We start from the raw sequence: 22495 nt of genomic DNA, 5'->3' as shown, positions 1-22495 counted from the left end.
GTGATGGATTATGGGTGCAGGGTTGTTTTGACGGTTTAAATGCGGTGCCCTGGTGGAGGGGGGGGGGGGGGGGGCACACTCCTCTGAGCGGCTGCGTGGGAATGAAGGGACCGGAGGGACGAGGCCCCCTGTGGTGCACCAGAGCTGCGGGTAACACAAACCTCTGTATCCACCAGGCAATTAGGAAGGTGGCAGAAAGGGAGGCCGGGCCGACATTTGCTCTCTGACACACAGAGCTGGGCCTGAGGTCAGGAAACTGTACGTGTGCACGACGTGAACATGTGAACCCAGAGCTCAGTCTTTCCTTCGCCAAGAAAACCGATGTTTGTCTTTTATGTTTCACTTCACACGCTGATCTAAAAATGAATGGACAACACTGGTATTTTTATTCATTGCACTCGTAGCATTTGTGCGACCCCTCGCAGCGGCAGCATCATCCTCATTTGTGGCAACACGTAGGCGAGACACTGGTGGGAAAATCTGCAGATGAAAACAACCTCATCTCTCAGGAACACCCAGTCTCCGACCAAAGCCAGTGAGCCTGTCCAAGCGGGGATGCCACTGAGGTCTGTGTGATCTCTGCAGGCCTGCAGCCTGCAGTGATGTCTCCACTGGGAGAGAGAGAGTGAGCGTCCACGCCTGAAGCCACAGCGAAGCCTCAGGTCCCACAGACCAGATCGATGAGGAGCTGAGGAAAGGACACGTGTGTGTAGATGGGATTTAAAAGTGCTTTAGTGCTTCAAGAAGCTACAGGTGGTTTTACTCTTCCCGTGAACCACCATCCTTATCAACTCCCTGGAGTCCACATGTGATATCTACAACAGTTCTGTAAATACAAAGACTGGAACCATGAACAGCTTGTTATCTGACAATTTTAAAGATGCTTTATATTTTCAGTGTGGCTCCATTACCTCGGTCTGCAAATCTACTGACACAAACTGCATGAAGCAAGAGGCTGTGTATCAAACAAGGAAACACACAAACACACTGTCCCTGATCATCTTTACTGAAGTAAAATTTCCCTCTCACCACAAGAGGGCAGATTTTGCCTTGATGTTCAAATGAAGATGCTTATGGAGAATTTCTTTCTTTGCTTTTTTTTTTTATCTCCACAGCCTCACTGTGCTCTTTGGTGACAAATAGTAAATAATAAAAACTGCTGAATAATACTCATGGAAGCCTGAGCACATTTTCAGTGTTTATTTCTTTCAAGTCATCCACATAATAAATAGAAACAATTCAAACCAATTACACGAGACTGAACAGGGGTGAAGGAGCTTGGCTTTGTTGGATGAAATGGAGCAGGCACTTAAACAAAAAAAGAGGAAAGATTAGTGTTTGTTATTTGGGACATTGTAAATAAAACCTGCCTGCTACTGGGATGATAAACACGGATTCAAGAAAACATCTAAAAGCATATAAAAATAATTCTGATGCACACGGCTCTATCCTGCAAAACAACACACAGACGAGCCGCAGGTCAACAAAAACTAAAAAGACAATCTGAGGAATCGTTAACTTGTTAACATGCAATGGAAGTGTCTGAGCTTGATTCTTTTGTTTGCGTGGTGTTGTACAGTTTCATCAATTCTTCCAACAACTGACTGCAGCTTTCGTTCACTCACGTAAACCAGTTAGAACCCAGTCTGTCCGGACATGAAGCTCATCTATAGCTGACCCAGCACAACGCTGCTTTTATTATTATGATTTACAAAATGCATACAAGCTCATGTCTTGTACATTGTGTTTACTTACAACAATGTTGCTCTATATCCCCCCACCCATGTCTTCCAGTGTCTGAAACACGAGTCCACAAAGTTTGTGAAGATGCTGATTCAGGTTTTGAAGTGATGAATAAACTGTGAACGCTTTCAATTTTTTTTCTTCTTTCTTTTTTCTGCCTCTGCACAGAACTCTGCTTGTGGAATAACTGTAAAAACTGTACATTTACATGTAGTCTACTTCAGATTGAGGTCAATACCAGTCAACTATGCAACTCACGGCGGACAAACTACTGACCTTAACCCTCCACTATATTCAAACAGAAAAAGTTTAAAATCTAAACATTTGTCAACTAAAAAAAACATCGGACTAAATGAAGCTTTGAGGCTGAAACACATTGGGTCTGGCATTATCAAACACTCTGGATCATATACATATTGTTTTTAAATTTTTTAGCATCTAGTCCTAAATCCAGTGTTAAAATAATGAGCATGAACGGACCACACTGTTTAAATTAGAGAGGTTATGAAAAGCCAGTCCTCAGTTCGAACACTTATTTAAGATATGAGGAAACACCTTGCACCATTAAAAACTCCCTTATTAAGGCCGATTTATACTCGGCTTTTTACGCACGCACGCAAGTGACGCAACACGCCCCTCGCGTACTTGCGGGGGGCGTGTTGCGGCTTGCGTGCGTCAGCCAATTTTTCTGACTATACGACAAAGCGACGCGAGCCTCACGCAGCCCGCAAGGCTTGTGATTGGTCTGCTTACTTCATCCCGTCCGGAGTCGCATTTCCGGTTTCAATCCCGGAAACTGCGGAAGCCACGGAAGATTTAGAAGAACGAATATGGACCAAATAAAAGAGCACTTGGCAGAAAAGATCCGAAACTATGACCACTAGTATAACCCGTCACTAACCGGCGGATTTGTCCGCCAGAAAAAGGCTCTGAGGAGCCGCGGTGGCGATGTCAATAAACGTGTGCCACACACGAAGAAGAGCCGACTTCAACAACAAACATTACTCCGCCTAGTGGTCTGGCGGTGAATTGCGTTGCAACACGCGCAACTGTGGGGGACCTATAAACCAAAACGAGTCCGTAGAAGCTGCGTGCGTGCGTGCGTAAAAAACGACTATAATTCGGCCTTTAGTCTTGGAACAAAGTGGTTTACAAAACTCCGCCTCTCCACAGATGCCGCTGAACGCATCACTGTACAGGTTCAAATAAAGGTCTGCAACTGAAATCTAATCCGCACAAGTGAACTAAGGTTTGTACTTTTGTTTGTCGACGTCTTCTCTTGGTAAATAAATATGCCATTGTGAGACAGCAGGCAGGCGGGGTGGGGGCGTAGGTAAAGAGTGGGTCGTCTTTGGCACACAAATGCAGTTCAGTGGTGACCCAACATGTTTCTCTCGCACACTGACGGCACTGACGGAGGAGCTCAGCAGTTTGTGATCTGCCAACAGCTTCTGTTTGAAAACCAGCACCTGCTCTCATTTGTTTGCACCTGTCGTGCACGGTTTCCTCTTCGTCCATCCAACATCAACATCCATCCAGATTAACACGTTTTAATATCCAGTTCCACTCCGGCTCAGACCTCGCTCACTGGCAAGTCGGCGTCATCCAAGTCCACAGGTTCTGGTTCAGGCATGCAGGGCTCAAAGCTGCTCCGCCGTCGCCACGGTGACTCCTCCGAGTTGGTGATGGTGGTCACAGATGGCTTGCAGGTCACTTTGCCAGACGTGTCTCCTGCAGGGACAGGCGTGCTGGCGTGTGGCTGTGACTGGGCCGCGGCAGCAGGCTCATGAAGTGCTCGCTGTCCCACGCCAGGCTGTGCGCGTGTGCACGTGACAGCAGCCCCCCACTCTGGGTTGCATGGTGGCATGGCAGATATGGGCGAGCGAGGGACGGGGGGGCCCGAGGAGCTGCGGTAGAAAGTGGAACGGCTGCCATGTTCCTGCATCAGAAACAGGGGAGGACAGAAGAGTGAGGGAGACAAGACAAGTAGTTGTTGTTAGTAACAAAAGTGAAATCCTGAAAAAGCAGCGTTTATTTGAGAGGAGCCAAAGTGAGTTACAGACTTGGAATCAGCACCAGCATGTGGGGCCTGATGCAGCTTTAAGGATGTAGGTGCTGAAGAATGTAGCATTGCAAGAGAGTGGAGATGGTGGCTGTAGTAGCAGAAGAAGTAGAAGTAGTAGTAGTAGTAGTAGGACTAGTAGAGGTAGCAGTAGCAGTGGTAGTAGTGTCAGCAGGTTTTAGTTTTGGTAGTCTCAACAGGTTGCAGTGGAAGAGCAGAGTGTCTTAGGAAGCAGTGGTTGGTTGTTGATCAGTATTTCACAGCCTTTCATTTTCAGATTTCAATCTCTGAAACACAAAGCAGAGGCATGAGAAGAAAGGCGACGACACAACAGAGGTTGTGGGAATTAAACAGGGGGGAGTTGTGCAGTTGGCGAAATGTGGGTGTGAAAATAATCCATCAAGCCCCAAGAAACACCAAAACAAATATCTGTCAACACAAAGGTTCAGTATTTTGACAATTCCTGGGACTTTGCGGGCTTGTGAAAATTCCATTAAGTGTAACCGAAGCAGCACAAGTTTCCTTACACAGAAATGTGAATACTAATTAATATGAGACACACAAACAAACATGTTAAGAGATTTGTGCTGAATCCAAAAGGTTCAAATTCATCAGATAATCACAGGCAATTCCCTGCAAGTCAATTGCAAAAGCGATTAACTGATACTATCACACGATAATTGAAGCATTTTTTCAAACCCAAACCAGATTTGTGGATCCAGCACTGGTGAGTCCTCGTTTCAACGCTGGTCAGATGTTTAACATTTAGCAGACAGAAGGTGGAGGTGATCAACGTGAAAACAAGTGTGTCCTCATTATTGTTATTGTGTGTATGAGCAAGAGAGGAAACAAAAACATACAGGCAGCGGACAGGAGGGAGGAGGAGAGACAGGCAGGATGTCACACATCTAAGACAGGTACACAGCTGCAGCAGACTGCAGAGATAACAGAGCATGAAGGGAAGAGAAACACAAGGTGTGAAAGACACATGTACCCAGCAGTAAAGAACAGAGAACACAGCTATTCACGGCTAAGTTGGTCAGGAGGTTCAAGCAGTGAGTGTGTGTTTGCTCATGGATTGTTCATCAACTCTGTTCATACACCTGGTATTAACAAGTGGGTTCTGTGACCCGATCACAAGTGGTCAGGTAGTACGCACTCAAGATGTCTTCAGACCTGCTGCAGTTTCACTACAAAACAAACTTATTTTTCTCTTCTCTGTGATTGTTTGTAACCACCGACACAAGATCAACACTGATCACCACCCAATGATCGATACTTTCCTGTAACTGGTAAACATCTTTCTTCACAATGCAGCTGCATTAGATTCATTCAGCTCCTCTCTACCTCTCTCCTTCTCGCTCAACACACATACACACACACCCACAAAGTGACATGGGACAGACTTATGGGTAAAAACACAAGTTGGTCTTTGTGAACAGAAATGATGGACGTGTTTATTTGCTTAGAGGGATGGGAAGTGAGATCCCGTCAGAGATCCGATCACGACACGCATGTGGGGCCACATGTCAATCCCAGGTGTGAATTCACACACTCAGAGCTGTCCACTAAAAGCCACATGTTAATACCAGGTGTGTACAGGGCCTAAGTTTGTTATCAATAGTCATGAAAGCTGTGGGAGTGAAGCCATAAGGGAGGGAGGGCGGGCAGGAGGGAGGAAGGGACTGCAAGTTTGTCCAATAGTTACATGGTCATATTCCAACTGTCTAGAGTCATTCTGTAACTGCAACAATATTATATTTTACCATTTAAAAGAGGTGTGCTGGATTTGAGTGCAAGAGAAGAGAAGCACAACCTAAGCTCTACAGTTTCTGACGAAGATACTTTTTTTTTTTACCTGTTTTCGCTGGAAACGATCTAAATGCAGGGGATCAAAATTTTGAGCTGAGCTAAAAGTGACAGTTCGCCATTGGAAAAGAAAAGCAGAGGAGGAAGAGAAGTGGATCAGAGAAGCGTTGAGGATGAGGGCGTGAAGGGAGGAGCGCTTGTTGGGTTATCACAGCCATATGTAGGGTGTGGTTGGGAAAAAAAGGAGCATCAGATGTGTCGTCAGATCTGATCTGCCCTCATAATGTCTACAACCACAAAGGGTCAGCCAGTGAGTGGAAAACAGTTTTAAAAAAGGTAAACTTATAGTTTAAAAGGGGGGGTTTAGACGAGCTGACATACGTGCTGCTGCACTCCCCGATTCGGGATGTATACCTCTGTATACAGGGGTTCGACAGCCGTCTGGCCTGCCGCATCTGCAACAACACAGTGCAAAGCAGGATTAGAGCAGATGGGCCATCTGCCCACAGGGAGAGGAGGAGGTGGAGAGAATGTGACAAAGGAAGAAAGAATGGAAAAAAGACGAGAGGCACAAGAGAGGGTAAAATGAGGTGAGAGAAAAACAGGCACGAGAGAAAGAAGACACAGGAGGCAAGAAGGAGGGAACTGTAGAGAGCGTCAGCGCGGACGTGTTGAGAATGGTTCCAGTCCAACCAGAAGGAACCAGCTGCAGCCCAGGACGTATGGAACCGGTTTACTTCTCTCTTCACAGCTGCCAAGTCTACCTGCCTGTCTCCAAGTATGTAAGCTGCTGACTGAACTAATTAAGCCTTCGTAAAACTAAACTTTATGTTGTCACGCTGACTTCATGAGCTGCTGGAAAGTGAAAAGTGGTGATAACAGATTGTTATCTTGTGAGCTGAGGACCTACTTAAGTTCCAATCACTAGAGTCACCCGGGTGGATCCAGGGTTACGTCAGCTATGAACAGCAACGTCCCTGCTTCAAGTCCAGCTGGAGTGATATGTTGCTTACAATTCCCCGTCTCTTTCTCTCATCGATCAACTGCCAATTGTCTAATTAAGACAAGAGTGGTTAAAAAAAAAGAAAAATCTGTATTGTGCCGGTGGCTGGTGAGTAATGGGCTGCGCCAAACACCGAACGTTGTTTCATAACAGCCTGTTAGCATCTGTCCTAAGACTCTGTGCTGATCTAATAGGGAGTTAAGACTTACTACATAATGAACCAAGAAAAATGAAACTTCATCGGACTTGTTGTCAGACTTTACAACCAACTATGTTGCTGGGCTTAATGTTGTTAAAAACACGGGAATGTTCTGAAACCTACTGTCGCCAAACTTCTCATCTTACCTCTGTAGCTTTCAGCTGTGTGAGCTCTTGTGTGAGCAAGAAACTACAGAAAATTATCAATAGCTGACTTGAGTGTCAGAAAAAAAAAACAGTCAGAAAAGACAGAAAAGTAATTTGAATAGTTTTAGTCAAAGTAAGATAAGTCTCAAGTTCTGCACGTTAGAAGTGACAGAAGTGATTTCCCTTTCCCACAGGTACACGTGAGGTCAGACATGAGTCGAGTGGTGAGGACTTGAATCTATGCCAGGGTGGCACTGCACTCTACAGTGGTGTGTGATACATACTGTGGCTGCAGACCTCCCGGGCCCCCGCTGGGCCACAATGGCCCCTGAGACCGCCTTGATCCAGCTGTGCATCTCCTCTGGACTGTCTGCCTGTTGGAGGCAAAGAAGAAGAAAATGACAGTGAGGAAACAGACAGAAGAGAATGAGAACTGAGAGGAGATCAGAAGGAATGGAAAAGTACGAATCAACAGCATATTTGATTTTATCAGAGAGAAAGATGCACCTGTATGTAAAATGTCCTTGATGTGGTGACAACTTCAAACAGGTTGTCCCTCATCATAATGTCACTACAACAAAAAGTGGAAAACAAGTCAAATCACATTCATCTCAGCGACTGCATTATCTTTATTTAAATCAGAAAACGTAAACACCATCCCCCTCGGACAAAACATTTTCTTACAGTGCCAAAATGCTGGGACATGTTAAATACCTCTGTTTGCACTCCTGGACTTTGTGAACTTCCTTGAGAGGGATCATTCTCAGAGGCTCTTTCTCCTAAAAGATAAGAAAAATGATGAGTAAGTTAGAATAGATAATAATAACACTCACAGAAGCCAAAACTTGAAATGCACAGCACAATTATACCAAATGCTTCTGCTAATGTAGTGGGTACAAACAGTTTTCAAAGATTTGAGTAGAAGCAGCTAAGTTAAACTCTAATGGTTGAAACTTTCTTGACCTGGCCATTTTATCCAGCAGACAGAGAGTCTGTGTCCTTGGGGCCTGTTGATAGCCAAACAGACAGATAAAGCTGTCAAATAAGGGCAGACCTTGCCAAGTACTGGGAATGGGACGTGCAGTATTGTCCTGAGGACAGTTTGTATGCATGTGTGTGTGTGAAAGAGATGCCAACAGGGGAACGAGGCATGATAGGACATGTGAAATGAGGGCATTGAATTCCACACACACTGTGGATAAAACATGTTCGAAGTCAGGACTGAGTGTTTGCTGTTACTCTGCCCCAGACTGTGGGGCTGAATCCTCAACACATGCACCATCAATAAAAACCCTAACCCTAAGCCTTATAGACTTCATATAATTTAATCAAAGTTGATTACCAGATCAGACTTGAAGTAACTCATTGAGTTTTCCTCCAGTAGGAAATATCGACGTTTCCAGTTCCTCATCTGGGGGGAAAAGGGGAAATTATGTTCAGAAATTTTGGCAAATTATGTTCTAGCAGTCTGTCACAATTTGTTTAAATAATGAAAAGACAAGAACCGTTTCTAGATCCTAGGTATTTTAGTTAAGATGTTCATACTGGAATTGAGCGTTTCCTTAGGCAACAACATTTCTTTCTCTTTATCAAGCTAAAATCTCTTGTAACATTCCTCTTGCATATCACACGGAGGGCTATTTTTATGGCTGTCTCGTGGCAATTTCAAACACGAACTCTGGAAAGTGTCCAGACAATAGTGTACAGAGTATTCCATTTATATATGAAGAAAGAAGCAGGAGACTCTCCCCACACGTGTTCACAACAACTTGAATTTGTCTCGAGCGTTCGGTCCGTCACGCGTTTGCTATGCTGCTATATTCTCACAAAGGCTCACTTTGCCTTTACATTTTTTTACATTACAGGGGGCTGGTAGAAAAAAAGCCTCCAACTTTCTCTGACCGACGACAGTCCCTCCAGATAATTACAGGAGATTTTACTAAGATCATTGCATTTCTAAAAGTACCTGAATTGTGATGTGCCATTCATAAGAAATGCTATTGCATACCTAAGGTTCGGCTCGGTAATTGATTTTAAGAGACGTTAACTATAAGACGAGAGTGGCAGGTACTCACCACAGCTCCTTGTTTGACACAGTAACCTGACTTTATGACGCTGTGTTCCTGAGTCGGCCTGCTCAGGAAGTACGGCAGCTGGCTGTGAGAGCGCTGCATGGCGTCTCGCTCTGCTCTGTCTGCACCATCACCGCCGTCACGCTGCAGGGTGAGGGACATCCGGGATATTGTAATTGTAAGTTACAACATTTCAAACAAGAATAAATGCAGCTTTTCTACAGTCTGAGGGCTGATTTCTGTTGGGGATTCTATGACCACAAAAACATCTCTCACATGTAACACATAATCGAGACTGCAGGGTAACTTATCGTGAATGTACATATTAATTACTATAAAAGACATAAACAAATCATTTAATAAAACAAGACTCTCTCCCCCCTAACTTTCTTTCTTTGAAACCAGTGTGCAGTGTTCTGCCAACATTATTAAAGCAACTTATTATTAACAGCTGTTTGTCAATGTTTCCCTGTCGCTTTCAAAATCTTTTAACTATTTTAACAATATGTAACTGGAGTAAGGTATGTACATGCGTTAGTCATGTCTACCTGTGTCTGGGTGACGATTGGGACTCCTCCAATTATCTCTGTCTTATAAGACACTTGTTTCTTTGGTCCTGCGACTTCTGGCAAAACCTTCTGGTTCTCTGCATTCTGTTGGCCATCAAGCGACTTTGGCACCTTAAGTACACACACACAGTTCAGAGATTTTAATTAGACACACAATAGGGAAAATAAAAAACCCTTCTATAGAAGTTGATGAGCCAAGACCACTTTAAATCCATTTCCTATCTGGATGGTAAACGCTTCATGGAGAACAATGGAATTGACCCTTTATCCAAGTAGTAAGTGCAACAATACAGCTTCCTGTTAGTCATACTGTGACTCCCTCTAGTTTCATGACAGTCCACTGATTCATATCTCCAGAGGAGGAAGACATACAAGTTTCTCTGAACGATAAAACATGAGCCAGGAAGAACAGATGATTACAGCTGAGTCAGGAGTGAACTGTACGTATTGTGTTTATCTTTGCACACTGTGTGTATGCACGTGTATTTGTCTCACAGTGATTTTGGTGGCTTTATTGAGAGCGTCGACCCAGTCCACCAGGTCCTGCTGATCATTGGCCTGCAGGAAGAACTTCCTCATCCCGGCATTGATGACTAATAGATCATAGGAGAAAGGAAACCGTGGGAACAAGAGGAAGAGTGAAAGTATATTCAGGCCTCCTTTGGTCATCTTGAGTCAGACTAGGTTACAGTCTAAACTACACCATCTGTTTCATTCTGTGTTTAATATGAATCACATGCGCATAACTCTACACGTAGACAGATATACCGGGCAGAGGCATTGACTATCTGTGCTTTTGGCTTATTGTGGAAATTAAAAAGTGAATATCAGTGGAAGGAGAATAGATCCACTGCCACAGATTTTTCTTGGAGTGGAAAGAAACTGCGCTAAGGGACATACACGCACGCTACACAGCTATTTTAAGGTTATCATATTACCATGAATGGTATTGAGCCTGGGACAGGTGTGATCACTTTAGTAAACTTGTTCCCACCACTGTACTAGAATGTTTTCGTGAGGCAGAATGAAATTTGACGGAGCCTGCCGCCTCCCAATTCTCTATGCAGCAAAAACCCTGATGGAAGAACCATAATTAATAATTACCTATGAAATGTTTCCTAAGTGCTGACATTCTCCAACTTCTTAAAGGTGTTCCGTGACCTGTTTGACCATCGGTGGCGCAGTAGAGCAATTTCTTTAGGAATATGTTTCTGTACTGTGTCTATGTTGATGTCTACCAGCAGGAGCACAGGGACATGCATGTGTGCCACAAGCACAGAAGTGACTGGATAATTACAAGCAATGGCAGAGAGCAGTGGTGCATAACAGTAGGTAGTAGACGTAATGTGCCCTAAAAGCCAGCAATGCAGCAGCCTGACAGAAGAAGCAGATAAACAAATGTGACGGATTAAAACTTTTAAAAGGCTTTTCAAAATTGTTGGGGTTGGGAATAACTAATATGGTGTGGAGGATAGTCAATGGAAGGCGCCACACACTGCCTGACTCTTGTAATATTCATAAAGATGGGAAAGACAAAGCAGGTCATCTTCAGTACAATCTGGGAGTTTCCAATTCCTGAGGTCTCTAAATTTGTCAAACCTAAAACTTTAATCCATGAAAACTTTTCTGGTGCAAATACAACCTGATTTAGTTTAGGAAATCTGAAAACAGAGCAAACAAATGATCACACACCCAGGTCATCAACTGCTGTAGCCTCCTGCATCTCTGTGTGTTGGCTAAACAGACACAGTCGCACAAAGTTACCTGATCAATGGGGACGGACATTGTTCCATCAGGTTATATTAGATGTAGACCTGGGTGATCCCTCATATATATACTCATTTGAACAGATTTGTATCCAAATTTAGTGAATAATTATCAATTCTCTTTATGGATTAATCTGTCAAAAATCTATTCATTTGCAAAAATTATGAAAATGCTGTAAATGATTATCAAAGTTGTTGCCAATTTCATTAATCATGTAGGAGACAGCGCAGACAGACTTATCTTTTCTTTACCATAAACTCACCCACACACACTTATGTCAGCCCTCCGAGCTAGGAGAGTCTGGGTGTGTGTGTGTGTGTGTGTGTGTGTGTGTGTGTGTGTGTGTGTGTGTGTGTGTGTGTGTGTGTGTGTGTGTGTGTGTTTTTGTTCAAGGGGTCAGATCACGGTCAGTACGCGTGTGTTGTAAATCAGAGGTTACCGAACAGAACTACAACACAGATCTAACGGGGGACTGGGATGTGGAAAATCCTTATAATATGGCATTTTATGATTGACATTTTCATGTTCACATGTTTTTTTAATCAGGGATTAAAGTTATAAGCAGACAACTTTGATCTGCACGGAGGGGGGGTGTTTGACATGTTTTATGAGTTTCCTCCATTGGCAACTACTTTGTATCCATATTTTTTGCCAGCTGAATATCCGTCCCCGAGCACAGCCTCATGTTCATTTTAGGGATATCAAAAAGAATCCCAAACTACTGGTTCTAATTTTTCAGTGAATGGTGATGCCGATATCTCTCTCACTTCTCTCTTTCATTTTCTCTGCTATATGTGTTTGTTTGGAGCCAGTTGCCAAGTCTGAAGGAGATTCTCCACTCAGTAGCAGTTTTTTCTTACACCTGATACGTACATGGTAAATGAACTATCATTTTCATAACATGGTATAGTGTGAAACCAGTATACTGCTGCAATCCTGGCCAGTATAGAACAAATATAAACTTAGAGAAATTAAGGAAATCAGTGTATTTTTTCTAAATAAATCCATTAATCTTATTTGTACAGTAAAAAAGTATTTTGTAAATGCTTACAAATAATAACAGACAGTATGTAATGATCAGTGTTTTCTTACCGAAGCAGAACTCTGCTTTAGGCCTCAGCTTTGTGGCATCGCTGACCTAGAGGACAAACCACTGTAACTGTGAGATTATCTGGTCAACCAAACACGGTAAACACTATTATTCTATTAATAAATAATAATCATCTTAGTGCCAGAGAAGCTTCAGTGGTTATATTTGTGTACCTTAGAGATGTAGGTGAGCTTGAAAGAACCGACGCATTCAGAACCAACAGGCAGGTTCTGTGGGAGGAAAAAGAACAAAATATGCAAAACTAGAAAACTAATAATTTGTCATTCTAATAAGGGAAAAGGCCAATGTGGCAAAAGGGCAAAGTCGGTCCTGAAAAGCAAGTTGATGATATGGAGTAAGTACAGTATACTTTGGCTGCATTCCATGATAGTTAATTTCAGTGTCTTGCTGTGTTTCTGAAACTAGGGGAGCCAGATTTAACATCATTAAATTTTAACCTTTTTCAATCTATAAAAGGAAAGGGACTTGCTGAATTATTCAAAATTCACCCTGCACTACATCATTTATGGATACTTCATGTAACAGCACACTTACAAATACAGTATTTGCAAACCAACACGATGTACAAACCAAGAGGAGAGTTACACTATAACAGCTATGGACAAAGGGTCATAGAGGAGAAAATGCTGACCCTGCAAATACAATTGTTCACTTCATGGACAAATGGAGAGCACTACAGTAATCAATGAAATAACATAATTCAATAAACATCAATGTTATTATCTATTCTCAGACGAGGATATTTTTACTAATAGTGAAAGTTCTGTGAATCGCAGGAAACATGTAATATAACCAGTCCTGAGGAAACAACGCACTGACAAATCTGGAACAATTTCCAAATGAAGACGTGAAGATTAACTCCCAAAAATTAAATGCTACATATTCCACACAGGAAACTGGCACATCAAGATTCTACAGGTATCATGTCAATGCCACCGGGAGCGAACAAAGTATAACGTTGAAGTCTAACTTCGGTCCTGCCCAAACTGCAACTGAGGTTTTGAACATTCGCAAGTAGAGGTAAATCTGTGAACTCATTCAATCCTTTTTCAAACAAATCTACAGCTTGAAACACAGAAACACCATTAGCGCTGACCTACTCCTGTGCCTGTAACACGCTCTTCCCAATTCCTGTCAACTAGAATTACGTAATCCAAGTTCCCCCATCCTTGTATGACCGACCGTCTGGCAATGGAAATACCTGTACCTACCTGTATAATGTAGACAGAAACCTGAAAGGTAGCCTGCTGTCAGATGTCTGTCAACACTGATAGCTTCCATTAGCTGGAATGCAGTTTCTCATAAATCGTCAAATCAAACATTTGCTGTGAAGTTACCTGCAGGGTTTTTCTTTCCAATGAATGAAGCTAATAGCTAAGCTAACACAGCCCTGTGTTATTAATTACCTGCGGGTTGTCCATAAACCACACCAGGCTTCCCTGCTGTGTGTCCAGTATGAAGTAACGCCGCAGGAACTTGCCACTGCTCTCATTTTCTTCGATGTCCAGGAAGCCACAGATGCGGTTCTGTCGGTCCACGTAAGGCATCTCGCCGCCGGGACATTCCCTGGCCTGCTGGGGCCAGGAGTGGAGAGGAGCAAGGGCAAGTGGAACTGGGAAGAATTCCTGAAGGACAGAGAGAAAGGAGTGCAAAGAGAGGGCGTTAAGGAGGGTGGTGGGGTAAACAAGGATTTTCTGTTGTCTTTGTGTTGAGCCTTGCAACGGTGTACCCGCTCCCTCCTTCTTTCTGTATCTACTGTATCTGTGCTCTGTCTGCCACCTGGAGCTCACTAGGCTACAGCCTGCATGGGGATCATGTGACACAAACCACAACCCCGCCTTTATCCTTTTACATCAGCCTCGCCCACTCGCTCTCTCGCTCCCTTTATCGTTGGCTCTCTTAGTCCCTCTTTTTTCTCTGTAACACATGCTACCCTCTGTCACTCCCTCCTTTATCTCCTCCACCCAGCCGTGCTTGTCCTCTTTCTCTCCTTCTCCCTCTCTCTCGTGCAGGACTCCCTTCTCGCTCACTTTCTGTGCCATCTCCTCCCAACTGCGCTCTCATCCGATTTGGCAAGCCTCTGGCCGGCCCCTTGTATCCCCTCCCTCTTGCCACAGCTGAGCACCCACTGGAGCATGGTAAAAAAAAGCCACTTAGCTCAGCCATGTTGAAGAGAAAGAAACAACACACACACTCTCAGGAGTTGCGCGGTAGAGAATAGGCAATATTTAACCTGCTGAGGTGAGACAGTCATAAAACCTACAGCTCACTTATTGCAAACCTGTTTTCTTTAACGTGTGCAAATGCAAGGATCTCAATGTCAAACGCAGAGTCGGCAGTGCAGAGTTACTGTGGGCATATTGTCACATTAGCCTGTTTAAGCTGCTGTCTTCTTGGACTGGGCCTAAAATATGTGAGTGAGATGAGTCTGTGGAAAGTGAAAGATAAAGACGTTCTTTCTCCATGACTTTATGAGCCCTGTGTGGGTGGATGGGGGCAAAGCGGGGACAAAAGGCCTGGTTGTTGTGTGTGGACTCTGGGCTGGGAGCCTCTCAACTAGTCCCTGCTTCTATCCGAGTCATCCCATTTGACACATAGGCACGAGAAAGCAGCAACGCGACTGTCTCGACACAATACAAACACTGATTGTCATGCGGGAGTGAGAGACGTCTTTGTCGAGCTTAGAGATCTAGTAAATGAGGTGCTCTGCACATGTTCATCTGCATGCATGCTTGTGCATTTCAGTAGAGCAGATTAGATATTACAGATGGTGCAAGACAAAATCCCTAGAGGGTGAACAGCACACCATGTACACTACATAGGCTTTTCTTTCCATTACTTGCATATTGTTGGCATCTCTGTCTATTTCTTATGGAAAATTGGTATTTTAACAACAGAGATATTGAAACAAACACTGGTATTTAAATTATTTATCAGTTTCTCTCGTTTGACAATTTATAAGTATGAGTTAAAATAAAATGTACATATTTTTGCGATTATTTAAACTAGTCTTCTACCAAATTCAACAGGCACTGGAAGTGAATAGTTGCCATGCAGATTTAAGACAGATCTGTTGGGGTCTCTTAATTTTTTCCGGAGCTGTATATAGGACAATATTTTACACAAACACAAAAGGAAAAATACTTAATACTCCAAAAATTTGTTTTTAACCTCAGCTCATTGTTTCACTGCAGCCTGTATTATTACTCTTCTGGTTCACGGTCACCTCTATCTCAGTGTTGTATTTAGCCACAACAGACTACAGACAAATATACTCTGAAACTCCTGCTAAACACTAACCCACAGCAGACACGTTGACTAAATGAATTCATGGTGAGTAAAAATGTCTCATGACATCTTTGCTGCAGAAATTAACCAGAAGAAATCTGTCTTGAATTATTTCTGTCTCAGACGATAAGCTCAAAAAGACACCCGGTAAAGTTTTAGTTGTTCAAGAAAGAGTGAGAGAGGGAATGACTTGCAACCGTAACTCGGTCAGTTGACCAGTGGCCACTGGGAAAGTGACCGGTCTACAGACATCCAAATGAACAAACATTTAGGTAAGAAGCCAGACTATGTTACACTTTCAGCTAGCTATAGAGAGCATGAGAACATTTCAAATCCTTTCACTTCAAACCTTTATTACCTCACGTTATTTGGAAGTGAGATCACTCCCAACATGTGACCGATTGTTTCAGAACTTTCACTTCATCAGTGGGAATATTTTGCTTGTCTTCTTCTGTGAAAAAAGAAGCTCTGCCTCTGAAGAAGGCCAGATAAGGCTGCGTGACATAAGTTTACTTCTTTCTAGGGCAAACATTCCCCCCTGGTAAACTCACTCTTTACATACGCTGGAAGGAGTTGTCCACCATCACATGGCAACCAACTGGTCACACAGGACCAGTCATAAAACAACAGTAAGCACCAGCTGGATAGCCCAGTAGAGATTTTTTTATTTTCCTTTCATGATCTTAGACCGCTGCGACACAATCCAAAGAAACACAACAGCTGGAATCAGCAACTTTGTGTTGTTTTAATAACCACTGACCTGCTACCACCACATAGAAAATACACAGCAGGTCACTAAGGTGTTGATGACAGAGTCAGATCAACTCCCAGAGGACAAAACGTTTTGTTACTGGACCGCTATCGACCCACACAAGACAGTGTCAACCACATTAACCAGTGCTCGAGCGGTTTCCATTACAGTAAACTTACTCACCATCTTTGTGTTGACTGTTGGTCAGACAACTCAAACCATTTGCATGTTGTCTTGGGAATAATAGTGGGTATCCTACATTTTGCACAAAGTCTAAGAAAATAATTGTCTGACATATTGATGATGCAATGCGAATGTTGACCGCAGCCTTACAGTTCTTCTTTGGTTAAGTAATGCAACCTTGGCTGATGAGGTAATTTGATGAAATACAACTTTGAGATCAATCCAAAATATGTAGACCCTATGATACGGACTGAACCTGGAACTTGTACAGATGCCCCTTTTAGTCCCGGAGGTGATCCAGCCTTTTCAGGACAGTAACTTTTTCTTTTCTTCTGTACAGTAGTTTACGTTTGGTATAACTACGCCCAATTAGATAAATAATCTGTAGGATGAATAATGAAGGTGTACTGGAGGGAGGAGGAAGTAATAAAGTGAAAGGACTGGGATCCAATGGGCTCTTGACAGGTCAAAGGTGGGACAGGTCATTCCAGTTCGGCTGAAATGAGCAATTCCAGGTCAGAGTCTGGCTCTGGAGGCAACACACGTTTGACAGACACATGCTGTGTGGGGCTTTCACAATTCCAACAACAGCAGAACAACAGGAAGATGCAAAACCAGTCAACCTGAAACCCAATGTCTCGAAGCACTGACACAAACCAGCTTTCAATGACACACACAAAACTATACTTCACATTACAGCAATAGCGTTAGCAGCATCTGTAACTGTGGATCCCTGGCCTGAAGTTAACTGAGGGGGTGGGGTGGGGTGGGGGGGCATGTCTCAGGTTAGCCTAGCTGCTAGCAACTAAAGATACCTCACACAACAACATGACATAAATTCACCTTATACAGTAAACAACCGCTGTGTGTTTGAATGTAGGTTAGCTAGCTAGCTGTGTTATGCGTTGGGGCTAAGTTAAGTTTCCTCAGGCACGACTCACGTTATCCGAGCTAACGTTAGCCTCACTCCAAATAACGCAACTTAGAACTGTCCTAACCCTAACCCGTCAACTCGTTTGGTTCAGCGCCCTCCACCCCCCGGGGCGGCTTACCGGAGTCTCCCGGTCTGTGGCCGGTGGTGGTGTCGGTGGTGGTGTCGGTGGTGTCCTCTTGAGTCTCAGCCCATCTCTCCCAGTGAAGCAGGACGACTGGCTTTTTCAACAAGCTAGTTCGGGGGTGAGGCCACGCCTACTTCCGTATAGACACGTACGTGAACGCCGCAGTGGACGCTGGGGTCGTACGTCCACGTCGTCGCCATATTGGAATGGGCTGAGCCATTACGAGGAGACGGGGGTGGTTCGAATTAAAAAAATTAGATTAAAGACCCAATAACCTTTACATGTTCCAACCAGTTTAAATATGTTTTTTCTGTGGTCAAAGATTTTTTTTTTTTAATCTATAAAGTTGGGCTGAAGGGATTGGTATTGGTTATATCTTTGTCTGGGACATGTTTATTTTACATGGCCCAAATAATGCTGGTGATAATAAGCATAATCATAATCATGATCATAATGATCATAATCGTAATCATAATGACATAATGACATAATGAAGAAGATTTGTATTTATTTTTATCGGTAAAGCACTTATCTAAACAAGGTTCCAAAGTCCATGTCAAAAAACATCGAGTAACAATAAAAGGTACCTAATCCAATTTAATGTTAGGCGCAAAATCATCAACTGGAAGAAACGTTGAGAACCAGACTCAATGTGCAGGTGACGTCTACATCTACCGGTTGGGATGAGCAGAGAAGAATAGCTAAAGAGAGGGGAAATGGGTGGAAAAGAGGGGAGAAGAGAGAGAGAGAGAGAGAGAGAGAGAGAGAGAGAGAGAGAGAGAGAGAGAGAGAGAGAGAGAGGTGGAGAGAGGAGAGGGAAACCAACCATCATATTTAAGCTCTGTCAGACTGATTGTTAAAATGAAAATAACAATATTCAGTTGTTTCGATTGGTGTCGTGAATAACGTTAAAAGCCAAACCCATGGGAAAGCGTAATAATGTAATACAAAATATACATACATATGTTTAATTTGCCTTATGTGAGGATTCATCTCTCAGATATAACATCATATATCACCATCTTAAATTTATTCAAGTAGCAATGTGTTCCAGTGCAGTCAAAGTGTAAATGTTAACAAATGAAAAAGATCAGAAGAGGAAGTTTAATGTGGATCTTGCTTCAGAAGTGTTTTGGACATTTAGATGATTCTTTCCCCACATAGAAATTAACACCTTTTCCAGCATCACCAACTCAGACTACATCTGCAGACGAGTCAAACAGCAGCTGAGTTCATTAAATAAGGTCACAGTCCTCTGTGTCCTATAAACAAAGTATTTAGTTTGGATTTGGATCTATATAAAAATCAATACAAAACAGCTGCTGCTCCATTCACACTGGAACTAATGTTTTATCTTTTAGTTATGTAAACCTATTTTGTGTATCTACTAAGTTTCATCAATAACATCTCTAAATAGCCATTTGAACACCACTAATTCTAATAAATGCAGCTTTAAGCTATTGATGTGTTTTTATTATTATTCTGATGTGGTTATGGCAGTTCTGATTACATAGTCATATGTTCATGTCGTTTTTCCTTAAAAGATACAGCTGTATTCAAATACTTCCATATATATACATTTTATTTATGTAGGGAATCAGCAGAAGACAACCTAACATCATGAGATAATAATTTGCTATTACATCCAACACCTGAATCAGGGACCCAGAAATGTATTTAGCCTTGAAACACTTTAACTAAGAAACTAAGAAAAAGAAAAGAACAGGTTTAGCAGTTAATCAGATACTTGGCATGTACTGTTTGATACAGTCATCCAACCTGCACGTCAGTTTGATGCGATGGGCGTTAACAAGCACAGGAGCACACACACACAAACACACACACACACACACATGGTCTGACTTCTGCCGTGGAAAAGTTAGAACAGGGGAAGAGAAGCTGCTGCTTCTGTTGATGATGATGCTGAAGAAGATTGTGATGATGAGGCTTGTGTGAGTTCCTGCGATCCCTCTGGCTGGTGTTTGGCTACAGGACAGGAGGAGGTGATGGGAGAGGAGGAGGACACCCACCCGGAGTTGAAGCACTTTGTTCTGCTGTGGCCTCCCCCCAGGCTCCGCTCTCTCAGTGACACCTCCGGGTTTCGCTCCAGGGTGATGACCAGGCTCCGGGGAGCCCGCTCAGGTAGGACGACCCAGAAGTCTGATTCCTGTTACAGTTCGTCAAATGGCTGCTAAGATACCTCCGTGTTTCATTGCCAGCAAAAATTGGCTCGATTTCATTTGGTGTTGCAAGTTATACCAGTTGCTCTTGGCTAGCCAGCCTCTCTACATGACTAATGAAGCAGCAGTGACTTCCTGCCCTACATAGAAAAACTTTCCCCCTCTCTTAAACTCTCTTTCACTCTCTCTCCCCCTGTGTTTGAACCTCTGTATGTCTTAAATAATAAACACTTTGTCAGCTCATTCTACAGACCTATGAAAAAAGTTGAACATTATGCATTACAATATAACATTTTTTTCCCAGATCAACCTAACAAGGTTTAAGGTTCACAATATGGCATAAAAGTCATCACTGAATCAGCTAAACTTGTCTATTTCTTTGTCACTCAGCTGTAAATCCTATTCAGGCAATACTTAGTTATCCTTGCATGTATAAGTGTGTAGTCTAGTTTTCACTTTGACATTTGATGTTTTTTTTGTGAGGAGTAGTAAAACCATGACACATAAGGCCCGTGGGGAGGAGATGAAACCTGTTCACAGACATTGTTAGAGCTCGTCTTCAGTGTCAGTGTCACAGTTTTTCTGCCTGAGGCCATTGGCTGTTGAGTGGGGCCTGACATTCTTATTTATTGTCTCTGTGGTTAGAACCACTTCCCATCAGCCGTATTCAGTGTTTCAGCCGAGATGTCATCCTGCAGCGGTGCCCTCCACTCAAATTACACGCCTACGCCTACTTTGACAAACACTGCAGGCATGAAATGTGTTAACGTTCCCACTAGTCTGAAGCTTGAACTTCATATTTGAACTTTCTAGAAACTTGACTTAGTCAAAAAATTAATCACAAAACCTGATTGTTAAATTATTGTCAGTCATACACAATCTTGACCTTATTTATGATAGTATATGTTTTGTAGATTAAAAACTTAATTTAGCTTAAATCACAAAAGATGATTTTCATGTTTACTCTGTTGTGATTTTGTGTAAACTGTGCAGTTTATAAAACAAACAGCAGATGGAGCTAATGTACCTTTTACACAGAGCCCTGAAAACAAAGTGCATTGAAATTGCATCTGACACATATGTTGACGTTATAGTTTTACACTGATCCCACAGAGTAATGCTTCAGATGCATAATAATCCATCTTCAACTCAAATTGTGATTCCACTAGTCTCCTTAATCCTGGTTAGTTTTAAACTCCGTGAATCATTTACTGAGGCTAATACACTTGTGGCAGAAGTAATTTTCCCATATGCAGTATATTAAAGGTTCAGTGTGTCACATTTAGTGACATCTAGTGGCGAAGTTGCATGTTGCAGCTGAATATCCCTCACCTAACCCTCCCCTCCCAAATCTGAAAGAGAACCTGTGGAAACCTTCAGTTGACATAAAACTCAAAAGGTGTTTGTCCAGTTTGGACTACTGTAAAAAAACAAAACATGGTGGCCTCCATAGAGAGGAGTAACATAAATAAACATAAAGGGCTCATTATATGGTCAAGAAAACAGCAATTCACCAACATCAAACACACTGGAACTTTAAATGTAAGTTCAAGGGCTTATTTGAAATCAGTACCTCTGCCATATGCATGGTAAGGTACATTAGATATCAACAGTTATCACCATTTATTATATACATGTTACTTGATGAGAATAGTTCCTCTTTAAAAATGAATTTGTCATCAAATTATAAAAATATAATTACAAATAACAAAATGTGTAATATGTTAATAAAAACACCTACATTTAACCCTAACCCTATCTTCCACTCTGTGTATTAGAACTGGAGAATGCACATGAATGTGTGTCTAAATAAGAACTCACATTAGTGTAGTGTTTGGTGTTCGTGAGAAAAATCTATTTGGAGTAATGTTCAGCTCCAGATGGAAAATAGCACGTTGTCTTCTCAAAGGTCACTGTAATGCTCCCGTAATTACACAGGCAGAGAAAAGAGGGAAGATGAGAAGAGGAAGATAATAGGGAAAAAGAGAACAGAAGAGGCGACAATCGAAGGCGAGGTCGAAAAGATGAAGAAACAATAAAGGTCAAAAGGAGGAGAGAGGAGAAAGGAGATAGGTTAATGGAGACAAAGACAATTTATGTAAACGGCAAAAAGGCAAAAAAAATGATGCAGAGACAGGACGATTAAGGAGGATAATGAGGCAGATGAAGAGGCTGGAGAAAAGAAGAGGACAACAGAGGAGTGTCAGTGCGCTCTGCTCCTACTGAGTACTCTCCTCGAAATAACATTAATTACACACTCTCTGAGTCTGCAACAACTGCTCGTTAAATGTGCAGTAATGCAGAGAGCAGCCCGTCCCTCTCCACTGCCCACACGCAGGCTCTCCTCACACACTGAAGCCTCAACAGCCCCAAACCGACCCAAAATGTTGGTCAAAGCTTTTCCTCTTTCTGCTGCTGTGTCACTTTTGATCACCAAAGTTTATACAGTTCGTGCTACAGGGGGATTTCAATGCCAGTAGAGACACTTCACACTGGTTCATCTCTGGTTCGACTCCACGGAGAAACAACAAAAAGACGAACCTGGATTGATCGG

At 42.7% G+C, this 22495-nt stretch overlaps 2 protein-coding genes across 4 annotated transcripts in view; one reads left to right on the top strand and one right to left on the bottom strand.

Annotated features, from left to right (window-relative positions):
• Positions 1-1185: 1185 nt before the first annotated feature.
• On the bottom strand, positions 1186-17856 carry LOC133020650 (pleckstrin homology domain-containing family A member 1-like). 3 transcript variants are annotated; one of them, XM_061087296.1, is made up of 14 exons: positions 17756-17856; positions 13888-14106; positions 12634-12690; positions 12463-12508; positions 10099-10196; positions 9583-9714; positions 9038-9178; positions 8305-8373; positions 7677-7741; positions 7470-7533; positions 7247-7336; positions 5996-6069; positions 4666-4740; positions 3376-3682 (listed from the first exon to the last, which is right to left on the bottom strand). In XM_061087296.1, the coding sequence occupies exons 2-14, from the start codon at positions 14026-14028 to the stop codon at positions 3454-3456; spliced, it is 1281 nt and encodes a 426-aa protein (XP_060943279.1). In that variant the 5' UTR covers positions 14029-14106; positions 17756-17856; the 3' UTR covers positions 3376-3453. The 3 variants fall into 3 exon arrangements, with proteins under 3 accessions (XP_060943277.1, XP_060943279.1, XP_060943278.1); XM_061087295.1 differs by lacking the exon at positions 4666-4740; XM_061087294.1 differs by lacking the exons at positions 4666-4740; positions 5996-6069 and having other exon boundaries at positions 1186-3682.
• Positions 17857-19706: 1850 nt separating this feature from the next.
• Positions 19707-22495, top strand: part of phactr2 (phosphatase and actin regulator 2) — a 32766-nt gene continuing 29977 nt past the window's right edge. Inside the window, exon 1 of the mRNA XM_061087068.1 lies at positions 19707-19903. Coding sequence (XP_060943051.1) covers positions 19768-19903 — 136 coding nt within the window. The 5' untranslated portion in view covers positions 19707-19767. The remainder of the gene's footprint in view (positions 19904-22495) is intronic.

Source organism: Limanda limanda, chromosome 15, assembly GCF_963576545.1.
Source record: "Limanda limanda chromosome 15, fLimLim1.1, whole genome shotgun sequence".
NCBI lineage: Eukaryota > Metazoa > Chordata > Actinopteri > Pleuronectiformes > Pleuronectidae > Limanda > Limanda limanda.
The sequence above is the reverse complement of the archived record's forward strand: the minus strand, read 5'-3'. Positions and strand labels throughout refer to the sequence as shown.